Source organism: Rhinoraja longicauda, chromosome 11 (genome assembly GCF_053455715.1).
Source record: "Rhinoraja longicauda isolate Sanriku21f chromosome 11, sRhiLon1.1, whole genome shotgun sequence".
NCBI lineage: Eukaryota > Metazoa > Chordata > Chondrichthyes > Rajiformes > Arhynchobatidae > Rhinoraja > Rhinoraja longicauda.
In genome coordinates this window covers 22,301,754-22,325,974 of record NC_135963.1, presented here as the reverse complement: position 1 = coordinate 22,325,974, position 24,221 = coordinate 22,301,754, and the positions used below count along the sequence as shown (strand labels likewise).

At 37.8% G+C, this 24,221-nt stretch overlaps 1 protein-coding gene across 5 annotated transcripts in view; it reads left to right on the top strand.

Annotated features, from left to right (window-relative positions):
- The first annotated feature begins 2,633 nt into the window (after nucleotides 1–2,633).
- rnf220a (ring finger protein 220a) overlaps nucleotides 2,634–24,221 on the top strand; it is a 404,962-nt gene continuing 383,374 nt past the window's right edge. For 4 of the 5 annotated variants that reach the window (XM_078408445.1, XM_078408442.1, XM_078408444.1 and 1 more), the window contains exons 1-2: nucleotides 2,634–2,845; nucleotides 3,936–4,676. In XM_078408445.1, coding sequence (XP_078264571.1) covers nucleotides 4,049–4,676 — 628 coding nt within the window. In that variant the 5' untranslated portion in view covers nucleotides 2,634–2,845; nucleotides 3,936–4,048. The remainder of the gene's footprint in view (nucleotides 2,846–3,935; nucleotides 4,677–24,221) is intronic. The other variant, XM_078408443.1, reaches the window with a different exon arrangement.

The window sequence follows — 24,221 nt, the reverse complement described above, 5'->3', positions numbered from 1 at the left end:
GGCGGGCTGAGTGCCCCCGAAATTATCGTCATCGGGTTTGGTTGAGAGAACAACATGGCGGCGCTTCTCGTTTGGGGCGCGGTGGCATTCTGGGAGTTGTCGTCCGAATGACCCGGCGACCCGCTCCCCGGGGTCAGAACAGACGCAGTTCGGACCACTCTCCCTCAAAAGTTCGTGGGTGCGCGAACCAGCGCCGAATATTTACTTACAGTTTCATAAAGCCGGCCCCTTAGGTCATTTTTATCTACAATGTTGACCTATTGGCAACTTTTTTTTTACAAATGTCATGATGAACCTCAGTGACTGAGGGAGGCGATCTTTGGCTGCTGCGAGCCATGACAATAGTTGGCGGCCTGCTAATAAACTCCCCCTGAAATGTAATAACATACGCAAAATACCATTTCATCTCTTTCTAATGTAAATGTGTTATGAATGCATCACGTTTCTCACTGTGTGCTCTGGACTACAGATGCCTTGCATTCTGAAGTCTTCTGTGCCTTTGACTTTTCTGGGTACAGGAGGCTGGGAATTGTAGTTTAATTCAACATCCCCATTCAACAGATTGCGAGGAACTACGTTCAGTCTTGCCGTAATGTACCGCGAATTTTCAATTAGTTTTAATTTCATTGCCACTTGCAAATCTGAATGACGTTTTGTTTCAGGTTAATTGTAAGTTTAAATAAAGTTTCATGCCTTCCGGCAGTAACATTAGTCAAAAGATTTGAAACCATATTACAACGTGAAATATTTATGCAGTTATTTATACTGTTGTAATTCTAATGAGGTAAAGCATTACTGTCTCATTATTAATATCGTGTTTGTCACTTACTTTCTTTGGTTTTGATTGATTCCTTTATCCTGCTCGTGTACGATGGACCTACAATGTGCAGTAATAAAGCAAAGAATGGTCTAGAAATAACAGTATCATTAAAAAATACCCTTTTCGCTGTTTGGATTTCCTCAAATTGTAGCATTTAGTTTTACCGATGTTAACAGAGTTACTTTAGATTGGGGGTTTTTCTGCAACGACTTTATGCATCGACTTTTTTTAGTTGGCGACGGCAAATCTGGGTGTGTATTTTGTTGTGGACTATAATGTATTTATAGTGTCAGCAAGTTCCTTATCCGAGCTCTTTGGTCATGTTAAGCTGCTCACGTTCAATGGGAAACTGAGATAATTAATAAGGCGAGGTATTGATTTTTTTGGTGTTCGTTGAAATGCAGGTTTATATAGGCCGTCGGAAGAGTTAGTGTAATAACGATACACCCACGGTGCGAGTTTATCAATCTTGGCAAGACATTATCTTACCTAATGTTTTTCTACAGTTAGTTGATTGATTTTGCGAAGGATGCTTCTCATTGTCTTTCCAGACCCAGGGATTTTTCGATGAGCAATCTTGTCCCGGACTTGGAAGCATAACTCCGATCACGATGTTTTAAAGATGAAAACTGTATTCTTGTTGAATGCTTCTCCCCCACCTTTTCCCAATCTACGTTATTAACACTTTGCCCGTTATTTAAAGCTTGAAGGAGCGACCCGGCTCCTAATAAGGTAAATATTGGAGTTTAAAACTGGATTTTGTTTTTGTTAGATAATAAGACAAACGAAACGGTGAACAGATCAAGGGAAGGGAACGAAAAGACAAATCATCAAGAGAGGGAGTCGCAAGAAAAAAAAGTAACACGAAACCTAGAACGCTCAAAATATATCGTGTGGGTACACGGTGTGCGGCAGTGGGAAGAAAGGGGGGATTTCACGAAGCCGGGAAGTTGAAGAGACAAGGAAAAGAAACACTGCGGCAGATGATGCGAAACTATTGCACTGCACGGTGAAGGAAGCGGAAAGGTTTTATTGAAGGGAACGCGGGGGGTGGGGGGAGGTGAGTACATGCAACAGAAAAAAAGATTAGAGAATCAAAAAGGCAAAAGGTCAACAGTACCTTGTAAAAAGCGTAGATACTTGTAAAAAACACATAAGTATCCTAATTGTAAAGCCGAAACATGCTGCAGGTGAAGAGAGATCAGATACCAAAGCGCACAAACTATGGAATGATACAATAATGCAAAAAGGACATCCAAAAGGAACAGTTTCTAAAATATAAAGGAAAAACTAGTAACAAAGAGAGAGTAAACAAAATACAGCGCTCCAGTTGATCTAAATACTTTTTATAAAGCACAAAACAATTTAACAGTTGTGTTTCTTGCATGTGCGAACAAAAGAAAGGAAGAATAAACAGGAATTAAGCAAGTCCAAAGACGCATAAATGTGAATAGTGTCTAAAGATGAGCTGGGTTGAATCGAGGAAGCAGAAACAGGAAATGGGGAAATAAGAGCATGCATCCAGTTAAATAATTAAGGAAAGCAAAGAGAGGGAACAGGGGAAAACTCGATAAGAGAAGGCAAGAAGAGCGGGAGATGAAACGATGAGGGCGGACTACAATTCCCAGGTGCCAGTGTGTGGGCAATGCGCTTGCGTAGAAAGCTAGTCGGGGACTGCGCTGGTATATTGCTGTCCCGGTGAGTGAGTTCTGAAATTGACGCGCACACACATACACACACACACACTGACTCTCTCACTCTCACTCTCTCTCTCTCTCTCTGACTGAGCCAAGCGGCAGCAGCGGAGCGGCAGCACAACATTCCATCTCTGATCGGACTCGGGATAGGGATTCCTCTGTGCATGTAATCACACACCACTCTACACCAGCAGACCATTCACACACACACACTTGCACCCCAAAGCCCTCACACACTGAAGGAGAGTTTTGCCAAAAGAAATAAACCTTTTTATTTTCGCGTATTTATGTTCTATTATAATAAGTGAAAGCATCTCTGGGAATTAAAGTAAGTACAGTGATAAGAATTTATCTGTGATGTGTTGTCTCCAACTTTGTCCGCAAGTCATTGTTTACATACTTCACGGTCTGTGTGCCGGTGCGTGCACCTTGCGATTAAAGAAATACTGTGGTAAGGTAGTTAGTTAGCCCAGACCATTTTTGTGTTCTTTGCTTGCGCTGCAACGTATCGCTTGAGCAGTTTAAAGCCTTATTTAGAATAAATTGCACTGTGATGAATTAGATGTGCGAGCTGTATTCATAGTGACTTATACAACGTGCTTCTACACAGTAATATCAGAGTTTCTGTTCGTTCTAAACGGCACAATTGCTAAGCTTTTCCTGCGATTCTTTATTTTATTCATTGATGATCGCTACTAAGTATCATTAAATTAGCTGTTTAATTGACCTCAGTTTCAAAGTTGCAATGAATTATCCGGCACTCGATGTTATTAATCTTGATAGTTGTAACAAAAGTAGCAACTGGGTTTTTGGTGTCTTGATGTCTGACGACTGGAAAAGTGTGAGATGATTTAGTGCCGGTACATTTCGATTTTTGGCTAGAGTCCTGCTTTCTCTCCTTTTTACCAGTCCTGTCATTCGTTATTAGTTACTATTGATCGCTTTGCAAAGTGATAACTGAACTAAAATTAATGTCAATTCTACCGCGTAAATCAATACCGTTAAGTTATTTTAATCTTTATTTTTTACCATGTGCCAAATTAAAAATCTGAAAAGTAAACATGTATGTATTTTTTTTAAACGTTAAATGTACCTTTATTTATTTAGTGAGAAGGATCGTGAGGAGAAGAAATGCTTAATCAGTAACCACCTCTTGTGATTTCGGAGCAATAAATGTATTTTTGATCACCGGGCTATAGAGGCTCTGTTATTTGGGGTCAGTCTTTAAGTCCGTGACTTTTTGACACCAGAGTGTATTAAGTATAGATTTTCATAATTACTGTGGTCAAATAGAACCTCATCTGTACAAGCGTCAGAATCCTTGTCATGGGATGTTAATATATATATATATATATATATATAGCAGGAATTGTGTGTGTGTGTGTGAATATTTATTTTTGTTCTCTTTATTAATACAGGGTCTATCAAGCTGTGGTGTTAATGATGTCACCCTGCTCTTTATAAAGCCAGCCTTGCCTGCATTTCAGAAGGTCATATATAAGTCTGGTACGAGCGAGCAAAGAGTTTTCCAATGGACTTGCACAGAACAGCTTTCAAGATGGAGAATTCTTCCTACCTCCCTAATCCCCTTGCATCTCCAGCTTTGATGGTCCTAGCCTCCACAGCAGAGGCTAGCCGAGATGCCTCTATCTCTTGCCAGCAGCCTAGACCTTTTGGAGTACCCGTCTCAGTGGACAAAGATGTCCACATCCCTTTTACCAATGGTTCGTACACCTTTGCCTCAATGTACCATCGTCAAGGTGGGGTGCCGGGGGCCTTCCCCAACCGTGATTTCCCCCCTCAGCTTTTGCATCTGCATCATCAATTTGCACCTCCAAATATGGACTGTACCCCCATCAGCATGCTGAACCACAGCGGCGTTGGGGCATTCCGGCCTTTTGCCTCCGCTGAAGACAGAGACAGTTATCAGTCTGCCTTTACACCTGCCAAAAGACTAAAGAACTGTCATGAAAATGAATCCCCTCATCTGAGGTTTTCAGACTCTGAGGGCAAGGAATATGAGTTCACAGCCCAGCTCCCATCCAGTTCCCCCAGCTCACTAAAGCTAGATGACTCTGGAAAAAAGGTCTTTGCTGTGTCAGGTCTCATCTCTGACCGAGAAAATTCTGCAAGCCCTGAAGAAAGTCGAAATGAGAGATGTAAGTGTTCGTTCTTTTATTTACTTTAACTTACTTTTTATCTTTTTTTTATCTTTGCAAATTCAAATGTTCCATTAAATGAAGTGGTTACTTTAATATTCAAACTATTTAAACTCAAAAGTGTTCAATTTTTCTATGAAAATGTTAGAAATAGGTGGATAAAATCCAAAGTATATGTTCTTGTCAGTATATCACTTTTCATCTTATGTATTTTAATTTCTGTTGCGGATGTGTACCCATGAGCAGAGTTCTTTCATGGTCGACAGTTTAAAATAAAACTATGTAAAGCAAACAGAATTGTTTTTTTCCAGTGATTAAATTTTTTCAAAGGAATTAAGTGAAGATCAAGTTTCTGTGAATAGCTAATGCTATAAATATTATTTTAAAGAAAAGTTTATCACTAGCATTTCTCAACAGCATCCCCGTCCCCACCCCCAACACCAGTACAAATAACCTGGGAAAAAGAGAGAAAATACCTTACTGCTGAGAGGAAGCCAATCCCCGCATCTGTATTGTGATGTTTGTTGAGTTAAATTGCAATTCCAAAAGTTTGTGGGGCACATCAGCGGCTTGAGAAGAAAGGTGGTGCTTAGAAGATGAGGTGATAATGGGTAATAAGTTAACAATCCTCAACTGTGGGAAGCTTCTGACTTTTTTGTTGCTGTTTGTTTTGGTTGAAGAAAGAGTTGGAGGCAGCAAGGGAAATGAGGAAAAAGTGAGAATAATAACAGAGGTGAAAGAGAGAGAGACAGAAAGTGAAAGGATGTAAAACAAAGTGAGTGATAAAGTGTAGCATTAAAAGCTGTTGGCAAGGGGAAAAAAGAGTATGAGTAAAGATAATTTCAAAAGTTCGATCGCAGGAGGGATCACAGATGGGCTATATTACGGTTAGGAATAAGTAATTAAACTACAGTTGTTGAGTCAGAATCCAGGCCCTATCTTCCTTCCTGAGCCGTTAACAAAACAAAATTAAAACAACAAAACGTGGATGTCTTTGCTTCCTTCCTGACAGGACCAACCTGGTTGCTTTTCTTCTTCAAAAATGTCTTCTGATTTACTGAGCAAACAAATTAGAACGGTGTCGTTGGGGTGTTAATGATAGGGGAAGTAGCACAAATTGAAACCTGTTTTAATATTCTTTCCTTTCCCTGCAAGTAAACTTTAGCAAGGCTGTTCTTATATTCATATGGCTATCGGTGTTTTGTAGTACTGAACCAGATGTGAAAACACTGATCTTTTCAGTTCTTCCCATTGGATTTCAACTGGCATCCCTTTCACATTTCTTTAAGTGCTTCCCTCCCCTCTTTTCCTCTACCCTCTTCTTATGTTAATGATAGGCACTAATATGGAAAAATCGAGTGGAAGGCAGTAGTGGATCGGCTTTGAACACTTGCTGAGAGCTGGTATTATACATCCTCAGTCTTTAAGCCTGTGGTGTAGCGAAAAGGATTTGAGGGTTGTTCGAATGAATATTGAGGTGCGAAGGAAATAAGAGATAGGACAATTGGTCTTTAACACTGCCATTTGTTCTGAGGTTGAGGTGTGAGTTTCCATAGTTATAATAAAACTACCTTGACTTATGCTTGTATTAAATTGCATGCAGCTGGACTAAATGCATCTTTTAAGCAGATAAATATAGAATGACAGCTTTATAGGATTGCAAATATAAACACTAAGGAAAAACCGATGGTATGGAACACAGTTGAAATAATCTGCAAATATTTTGCTTTTGTTCCAGTATGTTTTTTAGAACTGATTTTATGATGATGTCTTGTTCAGCATTAACATTTGTTTTTTTAATAAAAGCGATGTTAAAATCCTTTTCTTCAATATTCCAGGCCAACTTATTTAATGAATTCTTTATACCCGGCAGTTAAAATAAAACATCAGCTACCTCCAATTTATTTGTCATTATGACAAAAAAAACAAACACATTAAAATATAAATTTGATTTATTATAAATAACTTTGCACTAGATTTCACGCATCAATTGAAATTACAAGTTAAATTTAACTAGACATTCCTAGGTTCTTTTCAAAATGATACTTGATTTTTAAAAATTGATAGTAATGTGCCATTTCTTCATATATTTATTAGCAAAATTGTTATGTTGTCAGTTAAACAATTTATACATTTATAGCTTTATCTATTGCTCTGTCTATGTATTACTATTTATTGCTTCAGCTACTTTTAGTTAACACTGATTGCATTGCACTAGTGTGTAGGATAAATGGTTGATTTACAAAGTGGAGTTTCATTACGAAGGCTGTAACTTGAAATATTGCAGTTAAATGGTAATATGTATGGAATTTTTGGGGCTGCCAGAGGCTTAGTACGCAGATCTGTCACTTTCCCTGAGCAACAACCCTGACGACCTCTATTCAAAGTGCCATCGATTTCCTTTCTTTATTTCTTCCCCAAAAATCTGTTACAAGACTGCTGCCAGGGGAGTACCTGCTCAATTGCGGCATAGCACTTCTTCACTTTTAAATACTGTGTCTTAGGAATAAAAGTGAACCAATGCAAACTTTGAAAATATTGCTTTAAACAGACAAAAACTGAATATATGGTGCAGCGCTACAGATTTCCTGGGCCTTATTTTAAGTGATTTGGACATTATTGTGTCTGCAAAAGAAGCTTGATTTTAAAGGGTTTATTTATTAAACTGAATACTGTACTTTATCATTGGAAAAATGGGGAAAGACAAATATCCAGAGTTGCTGCGTGGAATCAGAATTTCCATTTGTTAAAGCGTATTGTGTGAGGTTCGGGTCTTCAGTAAATGATTCAGAAAGAGGCTCGTGGCTACCAACATACATCCAATTTCCTGCTTTATTTCAATAAGAGATTTTGAATTAGTACAGTTTAGCAAAATATTTACCTTTACGGTCCAAGCTCAACTTACGAAGTACAAAAGGATGATCAAAATAGTCCATAAAATTACAAATGAGAGAAAATAATGCTTACTTAAGAAAGGGACTTTTTGAAAATAAATGCTACAAGGAGAGAGGAAAATGATGAACTAATGAGAAAAATGCGAAGATATTTTGACTTAATAACTTCGCTTAAGATTTTATTTGATCTTTCATGCCATGGTGCACATTCAACTTGCCACAGTCTCTGAATCATAGAAAAGAAACTTTGTGTACTCTTGCATGTAATTAATGGTTCTTGAACACTGACTCAGCAGCATGTGAATGCATCCAACATTTGTTCAACTAAAAGTTGGGGGGGGGGGGTGGGGGGGGGGTTGGGGTGGGGGGGGGGGTACGGGGAGCAAGCATGCAAGCATTTCAGGAATTGTAACATTTCAGAATGATCACTGATTATTGTCGGAAATATATAGTTTAGGATGGGGGGGCTGGGGCTGCTGCATGCTTGACAGATAACTTAAACCTATAGTCTGTGAAAGGCTTCACATGTGAAGTCTTGGCTTTCGAATAAAAATAAACAGCTCCTCAGATGCTAAGAATCAATGGCAATGCTGCTTGTACTATATTTTGTTAGTCCCTGTGCAACATTTTTTTTCATGTTAGACTTTCTTTATATTTTTCATTTCAAAGTCTTTCGTTCACAGTTAGTGGCCCAATTTAATTTTTTGTTACAGAATCCATCGCAAGGTGAGGTGTCTGACTTGTCTCTCCTTGTTTTATTTGTAAATGCCTCATTTCTCTGTAGGGGTACTATCTCTGTCTGGTAAAACATCTTTATTCTCATCAATTACTGCTCATTTGCCCTCTGTCTACATTTGTGCAATGTGTCTGGTCTACAGAGGCTGAAGAGGAGCTTGATGTTCAGTCAGTAAACCCACCAGGGAGACTCGGTCAGTATCCTCAGCTCTCTCCGACATACAACAAAGCAGACTACTGTCAGAGAGCAAGCGAGCATTCTACCACACATTTGTAACCACTTTTGCCTTTCAAATACAAATAATATTCATTGTCATAATTAGATTTTATTTTTACAAATTGCATGTTGATATCTACCCATTGTTAGAAACTCCTGACCGTTTAGAGCACACATTTTATATTTTTGAAATGACAGTCGCAGCTAATAGTCAACAGTTTTTAATAGCCAAATGTTATTTTAATGGTTTTCTAAATAAAAAAATATATATTTATGATAAACTAATTTTATTATATGTGTTGCAAATAATGGATAAATCTTTTTCCCCTTTTGTATGCTGTGAGTTCTCTATTGCGCTATCGATCTTTACACCAGGCACGAGAAAATATAGAATGGAAATAGTGCAAGCTGAAAATCTTTTACCTCAGCATGATTTTCCAATGTTGCTCAATAAGAAATGAAGTGATAAATTGATAACGTTCAAACAATGAAATCAGAAAATATACCTTGTTCTTTTTTTTCTATGTAAAATATACATCTTGTTGCCAATGTATATGTTCAATTATTGGATTGTTATAAAATGCATTTTGCAATATTAAGAAAAGTTTTCACATCTTTACAAAAAATGAACATGCAACAGCAGTATTTCTTAGCTAATAACAGATAAAATCTTTAAACATTGTAAATCCTTTCTATGAAGAAATTATCAGTTGTTGTAGAACAAATATTATATAGATAAATATGAAGAGGGAAGAAAAATATGCCAAATGTGTCCAGTTACTGATTCGATGGAAATAAAAGCATGCTCATAGTAGTAATGAGGGTTCATCAATGAACAGAAAAAATATTTATCTTGGCCTTTAAAGAGGATCAAAATGAAAAAGGAGAAATATAAGTTTGTAAGGGTTAATAAATGGAACATTACAAAAGCCAAAGATCTTTGCAACAGGTTTGCCTGTTGCTTGCCAGCTAGTTTTTTTATTCAGCAAGTATCTTGTCCTTTTTTGTGAAAAATGGGTAGCAGCTGCTCTGGTGGGCTGTGTACCGTAAGTATAATTCAGTGTCTCAATTGTGTCTCCCTGCTTGTGTGCGAGAGGGAGAGAAAGAGCCATCCCTTTGTTTCCTTTGTGAGAGCCAGGTGACAGAGCCAGTGTTGAGAGGGCAGAAAAATAGCAACCGGCAGTTCTCTGGCAGCCGAGATCAAAGAAGAAGGCAGGAGGTCTTTTCAAATTGGGGGCCCTGGTGTTGAGGCTATAATCACAGCTTACAGCCAACCCAGTTTCTGAAAGATACTAGCCTGGAAAAGGGAAAAAAACTTTCCAGGAGCTAAGATAGTTAATTAAAACCAGCAAACAGGTGCCCTAACAGCAGCAGTGAATCAAATCATAAAGTTTTACAATGGAACGGTTTCTTTAAAGGCATGGGCAGAAACAAAAAGAGCAAAAGAATTGGCTTCACCGAGCATGTGGCACATGCCATTTACAAGCTCAGAAGCTTTTTGGAAGAAAATAAACACTTACAGTTTGTTCACAGAGTCTTGCAGATTTAATATATTAAAATGTCCCTTTTGCTTCTGGTGCAAGTCAAGCAGCTGTTTTAGTTTATTCCAAAAAAAAGGCTGTGGTTAATGCAAAATCAGCAGTGGCACAGAGCTTATAAGAAAAAGATCAATCATGGAGTGGGGTGATAAATTAGACACATCAGCGAAAGAGAACACCTTAAATCGAGCTGGCTTGGTGACGGGGGAATGTATGTTGAAGGATGGTGGCTGCTTGTGTTTTTCAATAAACAGAAACATCACAATGAATGGAGCAAAGCAGCCATTTGAGTTTAGAATGTGGTAAATCTCTTGAAACCCAAGTTTTAATTGTATTTTGTACAACCACGTCATCTCTGTGAATTAACCATAGAAATAGCTGCTTGTATTCCTTTTGCAACTTGGCCTCAAGTAACTGCCCTACTACTGTTTAATGAAAAAACAAATATTTTGACCTGGGTGATTACTTTTAAGAATTCAAAATAATTTTGGGAACGATAGATTGAATTTATCCCCTCATATTCATATTTGATTTCTATCTTCCTATTTAACGTGGTAGGGAGTTTTTCTTTTTTTTTAAAAAGGGTAGTATTCTTGTTGATGATAATTATGTAAAGTGGAAATTTAAAAGTAATTAGACCAAGGACAACGGGTCACTGAGTTGTTAATCACACAAGAAACCCAGTGAATTCACCCCAGCAAAAATGCACTCATCCATTTCCCTCAGGAAGACAGCTCATCATTTACATTTCTGATAGACAAGATTTTCCGTCCTCTTCAGCCCAACTGTGGAACAAGCATAAGAAAAGTTGGCATCCATATTAACCAGGCTGTCTGTTCACCCCTTAACAGATTGCCATTTGGAGTATTGATTGAGAAAGTGAGAGCATCAGGTTAGAGGGAGATCTGTGGTTGGGAGCTGATGTTGGGGGCGGGGAGTTGCGGTGGTGGGAGGGGGTACAATTGAAGAAATAAAAATAAAATATTTTAGGCAAAAATCCCTCCTTTTGGCGCCTCATTGCAATCAATGAAAGAAAATAAAAGGTCAATCCATTATAGTGTAGGCTGAATCACTTAACATTTTTTTCCAAGAAATTAGGGAAATTATTTATTAATGAATTTTTCTGCTCAAATAGCTAAACAAATCATTCCCTATTTTTTTTTCCTACAGCCTTTAGAATTCTAATTATTGAACTGTCCTTATAACTGGGAATTAATTTTTGTGTGGCCTAAAGTATTCTTCAAATTTATTTCCATAGCAATTTTAAATAGGGAATGAAGCCGTAAAGAGAAGGTGATAAGGGGCTACCAGTCTCTGATATCATAGTATTAATCCCAATAGTTGTGCTCTTGTCAAATGAATGGATTACGTTTTCTCACTGTGACAAATTAATTTTAATGATGACTGGTTTTATTATCAGTACTGTGTTATTGCTTGTAATCTGTGCAACAGTTTTAGTTTTTTTTCCCTGTTTCTTTCTCTTTGTTTAATTTAAAGTGTCCTGTAATTACAGGGGTGTTAGCATATGTGGAGAGGGTGATATGATTTATCCTGCACAGACAGCCATGACACAGCTGTTTGGATGATAAAATAGTACAACTGTGTAGCTACAAAATGCTCTCCTTATTATACCTCATTAAAAGCAGGCTGTGATAAGTCAGCCAGGCAATGAATAAAATCTATTGCCTGTGTAGAAAATAGATATACAAGTACCATCAGTGGGGTGGGGAAGAGAAGGGAGTGTGTGTGTGAGATATTGCTTAGAAGAGGAAGAAGCAGAGAGGAAATTATGGTTCTAAGTACTTAGTAAACCTTTCAGATGTGATAAGAAAAAATGAATATTTGATTTTAAATATTGTTCTCAGTCTCGCCATTTGGTAATTTGACCTTTAGTTATCTGACTACTTAAAATCATAATTTCCTTGATCATATCTTTACATTATCATCAATGGATCATTATGAATTCTGGAGCACAGGAAAAGTTATTTGTCATTGATCGGATTTGGCAGCCGAGTTTTACTCTCATTGTTTTCCCCAAGAATAAGGGGTAGGCCATTTAGGACTGAGATGAGGAAAAACTTTTTTACCCAGAGAGTTGTGAATCTATGGAATTCTCTGCCACAGAAAACAGTGGAGGCCAATTCAAGAGAGAGTTAGATTTAGCTCTTAGGGCTAAAGGAATCAAGGGATATGGGGAAAAAGCAGGAACGGGATACTGATTTTAGATGATCAGCCATGATCATATTGTATGGCAGTGCTGGCTTGAAGGGGTGAATGGCCTACTCCTGCATCTATGTTTCTATGCCTGGATATTATGATATTCTGGCTTAGCTCACAGCCTCATCTGCTCTCTGGGAAAGAGTGGGAAACTTGTCTGAGTTTCTTGCTTATGGTCACTGGGATGTTAAGAATCTGAAAATCTTTTGTGTATTATTTCATCATTCTACATGAATTTTCATTCCTCAGTTCTTTAAATAAAAAGTGGATGGTGACTATGGAATTACTACCCAAATATTTTGTTTTGATATTGTGAAATCATTCTGCTCCAGATAAGATTCTTGTTGTGTGTGTATTGGAGAATCTTTTCCTGCTGTGGATGGCATGCACGAGTTTACACTACATAGATACAAAGCATGACAATTATTGTGCTAAGTGTAGGACCTTTGTTAATTTTAATGTCAGGAAAGAAGAATATCTTGCCACATTTGGTGAATAGACATTTTTGTCGAAGGGATACTCAATGAACAATGAAATTTGATGACAGTAACAAATAAAAAAGGAGTATTGAGGAGTGCATAGAATATGTTAAAAATGTATGTGTAGAAAATTAATCAACATAAATAATTATGCGAAGACTGAAATAAATTATTTTCAGTAGATACAAATGAAAACAAAGTCATTGTGGTCAATAGATGCTCAAACTGAGTAGGGACAAAGTGAGTATTAAAATATAAAATAGGAAGAAAAAAAATAGTCCAAAGATAGTCATGTAAAGTAAGGTTGCAAACACTGAAAAACTATTTCAAGGCATGCTCAGAGAAACGGTATAGTGATGTAGATAACAACGTGAAATACGTACATAAACACATAAAAGCTGCTAAAGAGGGGCAGGCCATTCAGCCCCGATAACCCAAAAATTGGAAATATTTGCTGAACACACCTGGAAGCAAATATTTTCAATAATATTTACCCACCCTGTTCCCTTATCCCTTTATCCTCTTTTTGTTCATCTATCTATCTAACTTGGTCTCAAATGTTGACATAGTTTCTGCCTTAACTACTAACCCTGAAAGTGAATTCCACAGTCTTACAACTCTCTGTGTAAAGAGGTTTCTACTGGTCTTTGTTCTTAATCTTGTATCAATGGGCCTTCATGGTTGACCCCTCAACTGTTAGAAGCAGTGTACTTCTGTCTATCCTGAGAGATGCTTTCATAATTTTAGGCAGCACTGTCATATCTGCGTGCAGTTGTTTTCCAGTCAAATTAATGACATCTTTTAAAACTTCCCGTTTATATTTTTTCTTATCAGGTGCCATCTCATAATTCTGTATTTTAGCTAAAGAGGAAAGCTTTAATATCCTGCTATAGTTTGCAGCCCGGTACTTTACACAGTCATCTAATTTAGATCCTATTAAGTTTTTAAATAGGTTATCATTATCTCTTGTCTTTTATATTCCATACCTCTTGTGATAAAATCTAAAATTGCATTAGCATCTTTTTTACTACCTCATCAACCTGAGATACTGTCTATCTCATCTTGTGAACCTGTCCCCCCCCCCCCACCCCCACCCCCACCCCCACCCCCACCCCCCTCTTCCCCTACCAAGTGCCTCTGATGCTTAGTTCCAAACCTACTTCCATTCAGATTATAATTATTGGTGGTATTCACTATTTTCCAGACTGCATTTCCTCTCACTTAGTGGCACCTGCCACAGCTTAGCTTGCCATTGTTTTATTTTATCATTATCTCTTTGGACTTTCATTTAGTCTTCTCTAGAATTAACAATAAGTCCTAGTTTGATATGATCTGAAGATTTTAATATCTTTAAGAGCCATATCCAAAATATCCATGAATGAAACATGGCCCTGGAAAAGAAGCATTCTGTTTAAAACCATTCTGAAGAACTCTGGTTGAGGAAATACAAAATAAAATGATGAAATAATAAGAAGCATGACAATAAACACCATTACGTTTTACAGTATTAAAAAAATGAGGTCAGATTGTTTAAAGGTTTAGGCTTTAAGCACAATCAGTAAATTATGTTTGGCACATGTTATCATAAGATCGTAAGTGATAGGAGCAGAATTAGGCCATTTGGCCCATCAAGTCTACTCCACCATTCAATTGTGGCTGATCTATCTCTCCCTCCTAACCCCATTCTCCTGCCTTCTCCCCATAACCTCTGACACCCATACTAATCAAGAATCTATCTATCTCTGCCGTAAATATATCCACTGACTTTGCCTCTGTGGCAAAGAATTCCACAGATTTACCACCCTTTGAATCCTTCCTTGTGGATCTCTGAATAGGGTTATGTACAAAGAGTGAAGGTATAACAATAAGTATTCATGAATCATTTCTCTGATCAATTATTATAAAATTGTTGTCCCTATTCTACAAAATATGATAAATCAGATCTTCACCATTTTATTGTCGTGGATTATCCAATGTTTCTAGGATAAAATGGTAGCCCTTCCTAAACAATGTCGGTGAAGTGCCGACATACAAGACATAGAGTTTTCACACTAAATCTCTTCAGATGACAATATCTAAGGCTGATGGCCAGGACTGCAACCTACAAGCCACTCAGATCTTCAGCTGCAGTTTTACTTCTGTACTCACCTCCTCATACAGGACTTTGCCAAACTGGTGTATAGAGAAGTGTATAGGAAGGAACTGCAGAGTCTGAAGAAGAGTCTTGACCCGAAACATCACCCATTGCTTCTCTGATATTGCCTGGCCCGCTGAGTTACTCCAACTTTTTGTGTCTATCTCTGGTGTATGGAGAAGCCTTGACAAGTAAGCACCCAACATGTCTACAGATCAGCTGCAATGAGAGGAAAATTCATCCAGTCTGAAGAAGGATCTCGATCCAAAAAGTCATCCATTCTTCTCTACAGAGATGCTGCCTGTCCCGCTGAGTTACACCAGCATTTTGTGTCTATCATCCAGTTATGATGTGCACTTTGACTAAGAATGTAGACATGCTTTTCCCTAAATCTTGTCCTTAATAAGAATCTCACCGCTAACATCCTTACATTCTTTCATTATGTTCAGACTTCATCTTTTTATTGTTCAATTGGCTGGTTTCAGCTTTGCTTTAAAGTGCACCTTATCCATAATACTGGGCCCTGACCTGAAATGTCATCTGTCCATTTCCTTCCACAGATGTGGCCTGACCTGCTGAGTTCCTCCAGCAGGATGCTTTTGCTCCAAAATACTATGTTGTTGGCAGTGTTCTGTCTCACAAATCCCAGACATGCTTTCTCTAACTCTGTATCAACCAATGCAAAAGAAAAAAACAAAATAAGAGTATATGAATGAGAGCATTGGTTTTATAAACAAAGGCATGGAATACAAAAGTAAGGAAGTCATGATGAATCTTAATGAAACACTGGTTTATCTCTTGCCAGAGTCTTGTGCCCAGATATGGGCAATATATTTGAGGAAGGATGTGAAGGCCTTCGTGAGATATTCCAGCAATGAATGATTGCAGAGTTACGTAGCTAAATGGAGAATTTGGGATTGTTCTTCCTGGCGCAGAAGAATTTGAGAAGGGGATCTTATAAAGGGATTTTAAATCATGAACTTTCTCGTTGGAGGTGGTAGAAATAAACTGTTCCCATTGACAGAACTGTCAAGTAGCAGGGATGAGGAATGAATGTAATTGGGAAAAGAATGAAAAGTAAGTAGAGAAAGAAAGACATTTTTATACAATGAGTGGCTCGAATCTGGAATGCACTGCTGCGTAATACAGAAAGTACATTTACCAAATAAATGATCTGGATGTATTCTTGAAAGAAAATAATATGCAGGGTTACAGACTGAGGACAAGTGAGTGGCTTCAGCTGGAGTGCTCTTGCGTAGAACCAGTACAGACCCAATAGCTTGAGTGGTATCCTTCTATATTGTAAATGCCTTGTATTCTATGATTAAAATATGCCCTTTCATCACTTAGTGTCTCGCTAACCTTCATTGGCTGTTTGTTTTCCTTTCCTTAAAATTCAGAACATTTTTATCCACAAATCACTTAAATGTCATTACCTTTAGAATCCACTGGACTCTCACACTGCATTATAATCCAACCCTTCAATACATGGGGCTCAGTATGCACCCTTCTCTATTATCTTTCATATGGCGTTACTCTTAAGCATAAGGCCATGCTGTCCCTGGCGTTATGATTTGACCCTTAAGTATTTTAACACTGGAGTCTGGTACATGCTCTAATCCTTGGTGCTTAGGTCTAATCTCTGGCAATTCCTTGCTTTCTAGTCTCTTCATCATCAACAAAAAATTCCTTAAAAGATGCATCCTTGAATGCACTTTCAATCATTTGATTACTTGTCAACAACCCTTTTGTGACTTTGGACCAGCATGAGATAATTTGGTGTGTTTGCTACATTTAATGCTATGTATAATGTTATATCTAAATTGTAGGATGAACTCTAAAAAAATTGTAATGGGGTCAGATACAAGGCAAACAAAATTAGGACAAAATAATATTGACTTTCTATTCATTGTGATAATTTCAAATTTGTGTCTGGGGGTATAGTACGACAGATAGTGCAAAAAAACTTTTAAAAATGTTTAAACATTTTGTACCTGCTAATCATTGTATTGTCATTGGCAGCCAGCCGATGTCCTTCTTCAGCTCCAGGCATCATTTTTTAATGAGCATCAGAGTAGAAGTGGAATGACAAATTGCACTAATAGCCTCGCATTATAATGGCAAGCGTTGCAGTTTTTCTCCCTCTCACAGCTGGATTGGGCAATGCATGGCACGAACACTCAGCCCAGACCTGCCTGGGAAACAGGTCCAACCCAGCCCACCAAATGCCCCTGCACGGTGCAATGGACTAACTTCCTGAAATGAAAATCAAAAAGATGCAGATGCTGGAAATCTGAAATTTTAAAAAAATCAGTAAATGCTTGAAACATTCACCAGGTCATAAGGTCATAAGTGATAGGAACAGAATTAGGCCATTCGACCCATCAAGTCTGCTCCGCCATGCAATTGTGGTTAATCTATTTCTCCCTCTTCACCCCATTCTCCTGCCTTCTCCCCATAACCCCTGACATCCATACTAATCAAGAATCTATCTATCTCTGCCTTAAAAATATCCAATATCCACTACCTTCTGTGGCAAAGCATTCCACAGGTTCATCACCCTCTAACTAAAGAAATTCCTCCTCATCTCCCTCCTAATGGAATGTCCTTTAATTCTGAAGCTATGACCTCTAGTCCTATACTTTCCCACGAGTGAAAAAATCCTCTCCACATCCACTCTATCCAAACCTTTCACTATTCGGTAAGTTTCAATGAGGTCCCCCCTCATTCTTCTAAACTTAAGCGAGGACAGGCCCAGTGCCGTCAAACGCGCATCGTATGTTAACCCACTCATTCCTGGGATCATTCTTGTAAATCTTCTCTGGACCCTCTCCAGAGCCAGCATATCCTTCCTCAGATATGGTGCCCAAACTTGCTCACAATACTCCAAATGCGGCCTGACCAGCTCCTTATCTGTGGAAAGAGAAATAGAATTATGTTTCCGGATGAAGACCCATCATCAGAACATTCTGCTGAGTGTAAATTCATAAAGCATTTTTCAAGTAGCCCACCATTTTGCTCATTCTTTGAGAGTCACAGATCAGAGTCTGCATTCACGAATAGCTCCAAATGCTCTTCCTTCATTCCACTGTTATTTTCCATCTGCTCTTTCTCTCCTTCCTTTTCAGAGCAGGCATATGTAATGGAGAGAATCAGTGTATGAGCGAGAGAACAGGGCAGCACTTGGCACTTGTGTCCAGGGCAGAACTCTGACAATGCAGAATGTACAATTTCCGCAAAATCACAGTTTTGATAGGGCACTAACGATATGTAGACCAAGCTTTGAGGCTGCACACAATGAATACAAGTGATGCTGCAGCAAAGATATTGAATGAATAAGAATGTATGGGAATTTGTAGAAAATGGATATGTTCAATAAGTGAGGAATTTTAAATTAATGGTGCACAGCATAACGGTTCACGGGATTTTCAATATACATACTTTACCTGAGTATAATCAGCCAGCTCCCCTTTTTTTTATTCAACGTTGAGCAGATACATCAAATAAATTTAAAATTTATCACATATATTGTCAAACATTTTGGTATCACAAGCAGACATTTTAACAACCTAAGATCATGTCAAACTCTTTATATATTTTTGAAATAGTTTTCATTTAATGAAAGTTAAGATCGTTCCAAATTCTTGTGCTCTGCTTTATATTTTGCAGGTCACATATTCAATCTCACAACCTGATTTTCTCTCAAATAACAAAATGATCTTATTATTCAACATTGCTGAGGATAGAGAACAGGTATTAGAAAAACCAAGTGACCTGAGCAGTAACAAAGGGCCTTGTAGGGTTAAACTGATCAACCTTGGATTTGGAGATTCATAGGAATAACAAGAACAAATCTTGTATTGGCTGTTTGCACAAATCCATCTTTGTTCAGGAGATTAGTACACGGGATACCAGAAATAAATGAATGTTACTGGTTCCAAATAAATGCAGCTTTATTAAATAAATGGCTAATAGTGTGCATTCTCTGAAGATTGACAATTTGATCGAATTAACACTTAATCAAGTATGGCTGTGTTCTATCTTTGAATTATTTAAAAGTCAACTGGTCTCTTAAAAGTGTAGACTTGCAATGTAGATAACAGGAATGTTGATTCAGCCAATCATTTAAAAACTTTGTTCCATCAAGTACAATTATTTGTAATATTAAAAACCCTATTTACAGTAAATCTTTTCTCCAAGATTTGTCAGAAAAGTGTTTAGAGATGAGATTTAAATAGACAAAACAGCTTTTTCAAGGAGCTGCATCAAGTTACATTGAATACACCCTCTATAGTTGGAATTAATCTGCAGTGGCGTTCAAACCTTTGTCCCTAGCTGTAAGTCTCTGGTTTTATTAACTCTGTTTGGAGAGTGTCAAAAGAGTTTTAAGGACATTCCACTGAATTTAAATTAGCTTTAACACCACAAGTCATACAGTAGCAACATTATAATGTACCGTGGCTATAATATGTTTTATAGAGTTAACAACATTAAACTTGAAGAAAACTTTCAATGAAGAAAGAGAGAAATTTGAAGGTAAAGTTTAAAATGTGACCATGGTCTCCTCTTTGAATTACTAATAGTAAAATATGCTTAGTGCCCTAATAAATGTACTAAATATTTTGTGCTGTTTGCATCCATGCTAGAAGAAACCCCAAAGGTTTAGTACATGGATGCTAAGTACTGCATTTTCATGGACGGTTGCATTTTCATTGCGTTCCATACAATTAAGAAATCTACTTTTGCACCGTATCATGTATGATTTTAAAATACTCATAGTTATATAGACACACTTTGAAATAAGTTATTATGCTAGTTTTAATGAAATCATTTTAGAATTGTGTTTTGGTCCCTTACATGTCACAATGGACTGCATTGTCTCTTTTTGTATCATAAACATGTATAATTCTGTGCATTTTAACGAAGAGATACAATAAATACAGTTTTCTGCTCCCCTGGGCCTTCAGTAATTATCTTATTTTAAATATAGCTCGGAAAAATATTTATTGTAAAATATTCACAACCACTTTGTTTCTTAATTTCTTTCCTTTATCATAAAAACATTGAAGCAGATGCAAAAATGTGAATATGGTTTGTTGAAGAATTTTTTGTTGTTGCTTAAGTTAGTGTAATTATTGCTTCAGTTGGTCCACTAATGAGATTTAAGACTGCATTATCTAAAAAAAATTCCAGTAAAGATACTTGTGGGAATTTGTCCAATTTATTAAAATGTTGAGCTTGTATTTTAATTAACTGATCATCAATCCAGATATAGGATGAATATATTCCATTATCATTATCACCTCTGCCTTCTCCTTAAATATAATACATCACACATAACAAAAGTTTGGTGGAGCACCTATACGAAACAATGATATGAACCGAGGTATCACAATGTTCTTTCCAAAAATCAAAGGAGTTTTAACTTTTTCTTTCCACAACATAATACACTGTGCAGGACAAAAAATAATAATTATACTTTAAGTTAAAATGTGCTTTATTAAGTTCACAGAGTTTTCAAAATGAATATTGGCTTGCCTTCTGACACCAGTGAATTCATAACCAGTTCAATCGTGCCAAGATGAAAATATCTTTGTCTTGAAATTTGATCATGTTGCACTGTTTATTTCAGTGCTGCACAATTTAAATTGTACTTATGTTACAGTGAAACACAATGACAATCACTTCCAGGTCATTTTGCATTACTCTGGATGGTCAACCTGACTCTTTCTGGCATGTGTAATGCTTGCTCATCTGACATGCTTTCCCTGAAGTCAGGGCCACTTCAAGTCCTATTATGCTCCATACAATGTTCTCGGTTGAACATTGGAGGAGAAATTCAACTGTTAACCTACGAATGACCAGCACTTTTCAATACCACCCACAGTCCCCACTGATCAATAATCTCCCTGACCTCTCGATCACCCATAGATGTTCCCCCAGTCCCAAACATGCGATTTTCACCAAGTGCCCCAATGGATGCCCCAATCTTGCCAACCAAATGACAATTGCTTCTAAAGCATCCACTCTCCTATCCTCTCCCACCACCAGCCATTTATCTGACCATGTTAATCCCCATTGCCCTACAGCTACTGTACTAGCTTGTTTGCTCCAAAAACAATTATATTAGTTGTTATTGTGTCACTGTTATGACCATCTAGAGCACACGCTAAGGCATATTATCTATATACTAAAACTCTTGTTTGTTTGTTCATGAACTACAGCCAAAACAGTATACGATAGCGCGACAATTTTTGGCCCACCTTACTCACCGTCGTCCCTTTGGTGCTAATGGAAGAAGTTTCATTGAAATCGGTGTGATGTTTTTATAGTTATTCACATTTTATAGTTTAAATCTATCTGCTAGGGAGGGAGGGAGGAGGGAGGATAAGGGGGGTTGAGGGGGATGGAGTGGGGGTTTGAGGGGGAGGGGGAAGGGGGCGGGGGAGGGGAGGGGGTGGAAGGAGGGGGAAGGAGGGAGGGGGAGGGAGGAGGATAAGGGTGGTTGAGGCGGATCGAGTGGGGGGATTGAAGGAGAGGGGGTTGTGGGGAGGGGGGAGGAGGGGGAGGGCGAGGAGGGGGGAGGGGAGTGGGAGGGGAGGAGGGAGGGGGAGGGCGAGGAGGGGAGGAGGGAGGGGGTAGGAGGGGGGTGGGGGAGGAGAGGGTGCTGCACCAATGCAGGAGATGTTTGGGCCCAACGGGTCCACTTGGTCTAGTCACTTATAGCACCCTGAACTCTCCAAGAGGAATAACCAAATTGAAAGCACACTGTTTATTGAAAATAGCCACAAAAATATTCCCGTGCATTATTCAATTAAAAACACTTGACAAATTTGTATGGTTTAACCTCCTATTCAAGGTCACCATCTTTGATACACTTCTAAAGGAGGCATTGAAAGTTGAGGTGCCTTTAGTTGGCTTTCGTGTTGAAACATTTCTGCTGCTTATTGTAAGCGTAGATAGGATTAAAGAGGTTGCTGCTACCTGAAGCAAGACAAAGACAAAACATGATTCAAAATCCAGTGTTGCTGTACAAAGAAGCCAGTCACAGCCTGAAACCTTGCAGCCATTATAACTTGCTAGATCAAGGAATTTTGTGGATTAATTATTATTTTTGTCAAATGGAACATTTAGAAGAGTCAGCACTGTAGAAAAATAATTTGAATATTAACTCTTTTCTACAAATTTAATGAATCAAGTTTAATGTTCACGTTTGATCGATAGTTATTGGACATTTTTAATTGGTTAATCAACAGTATAATCTCTGAAAAACCAAATGCTTCCCTTTGAGCAATGAAAAAAAATTGGCAGACCTAATAGGGATATAAATAAGCTGAAATACTTATCACTCATCTATGTGGCTGGCCTGGAAAAAGTTATGAAAATAATAAAATTGATTGGATTTGGGCTTGAATTTGGGACACAATTGTACGTTGAACATCGTAAGCCATTTGATAACAGCTATTAGGTTTGTAAATTACAGGAGGATTCAAGAGTTAAAAATGGCTTCTTGGTCTGTGCTGTGAATCTGAAATGTTGGCTTATGAAGCCAATACCCATCTCTTTGAACACAGAGAGAAATCCTGAAGTTCTACTAATTTCTTGCTCATTTGACAGATTGCAGATCAGTGAAATGCTGGGATGGACTCCCACCGAGACAACACAGCTATAACCTGGAGATAGTTTGTGTAGCAATTGTTTGAGCTGACCCTCAAAAGCTCCTGATCTGTAACCGTGAAATCTCTAATCTCATGGTGACAGGAGGGAGGAGTAGAATTCACACATGCCCCCAACAAAAAAATTATTAGAATCATGGCTTATCTTGTCTCATCACATGCCTTCATCTGGAGCAGATATTTAGAGTATCATGAATTTGTTCTTTGTTTATTTTTAGGTTATTCTGTGAACAGACTCCAAAATTCAATACATTAAGTAGATTAGAGTTTACTAAAAGCTTATGTTTATCTGTAAAGAAAAGTTTGGAATGAAAATGCAGCCATTTAAAATATGTCAAATGTGCAAGAATGCAAGAATTAAAAAAAAATTAGATTCAGAGCATTCATGAACAAAATAACAACTAATTTATTTAAAGTTCGTTCATCTTTTGAATGCATTTTTTGATCAATGTAAAAAAACAACTATTTAATAATTGGTTTGGAATAATTCACGGGTTAAAATTACTCCGTAAGGCAGTAAAAAATACCCAATAATAATAAAATCTATGCTCCAGAAACTTTAAAAAAAAACAAAATTTGGCTCTTTCAAGATCGTCAGGCAGTTGCATTATAGTTAAACATTAAATTCTTGTTGTCTGTATTTTATTTTAACTATTAAACCATTTTACATAAAAATCTCTCTCCTCTGTTGTGCGAACAAATGTTTGAACTGTTGGGTGAAAAAAGGAAAAGGAGAAATAAAGCTGACTGCAGATGGTGTAGTGTTTTCGATGGCCTTTAGGCAACCAAGGGGTGTTTTCCCTTCTCTTCCTCTATTGTGCAGAAGTTTCTTGAGTGGGTGTGAACGTTCCCCCTTCTGTCTCACTTTGTCTTTTTCTCCTCAATGCACACTTTCAAGCGTTTCCCCTTGTTAAATCCAGTGTGCAGTGCCGTGAATTAAAAATGAGTAGGGAGAGCAGCTATAAAATAAACTCCCTGGAATTGTGGGTGGTCATCAATAACTGAGACAAAGCTAAACCTGAGAAACAAGACAGAGGAAAAAAAACACAATTTATAAGACGGAAAAAAAAATCTGCCTGAAATATATTTTGTTTGTAGCTAGAAATTTCTTTCAAGGATGTTTCAATCTTGGTCTGGCATTAACATGCAATATGCCGTGGATTGAGCATCAAAAGGTTTTTAAGCACAGAATTTCAGTGGGTGTTTTGTGTGTGTCTGCAGCATAAATAATGGTAACTTTATGGTTATTAGGTGCAAGTGAAGACACAGTGGCATACAAGTGAAGAACACCAGCTCGCCTTCAAAAGAAACAGCCTGGCATAAAATGTTCTGATAATTGCATTACTGTGGGGTTTAGTCTTTTTTTGTGTCTGATTTGTCCCTTAAGCCAGCGTAACGCTTCTGCTGCTGAAGGAGAATGTGAACTGCAAATCGTAGGCAGAGCGTGAATGACACTACATGGTACACTGCTGCTTTCTTTTTAAAAAAAATCTTTCTCTCCGATTTCTCTGCCACTGCCACTCAGCTTCAGCTCCATCCTCATTTTACCCCCCAATTCTATCTTGCTATTTCTTACACATGCAAATACACACAAACGTTTTAAAAAAAAAGACAAAATAAGAAGCATCACAAACCGAGTTTGTGTGATTCTGTGT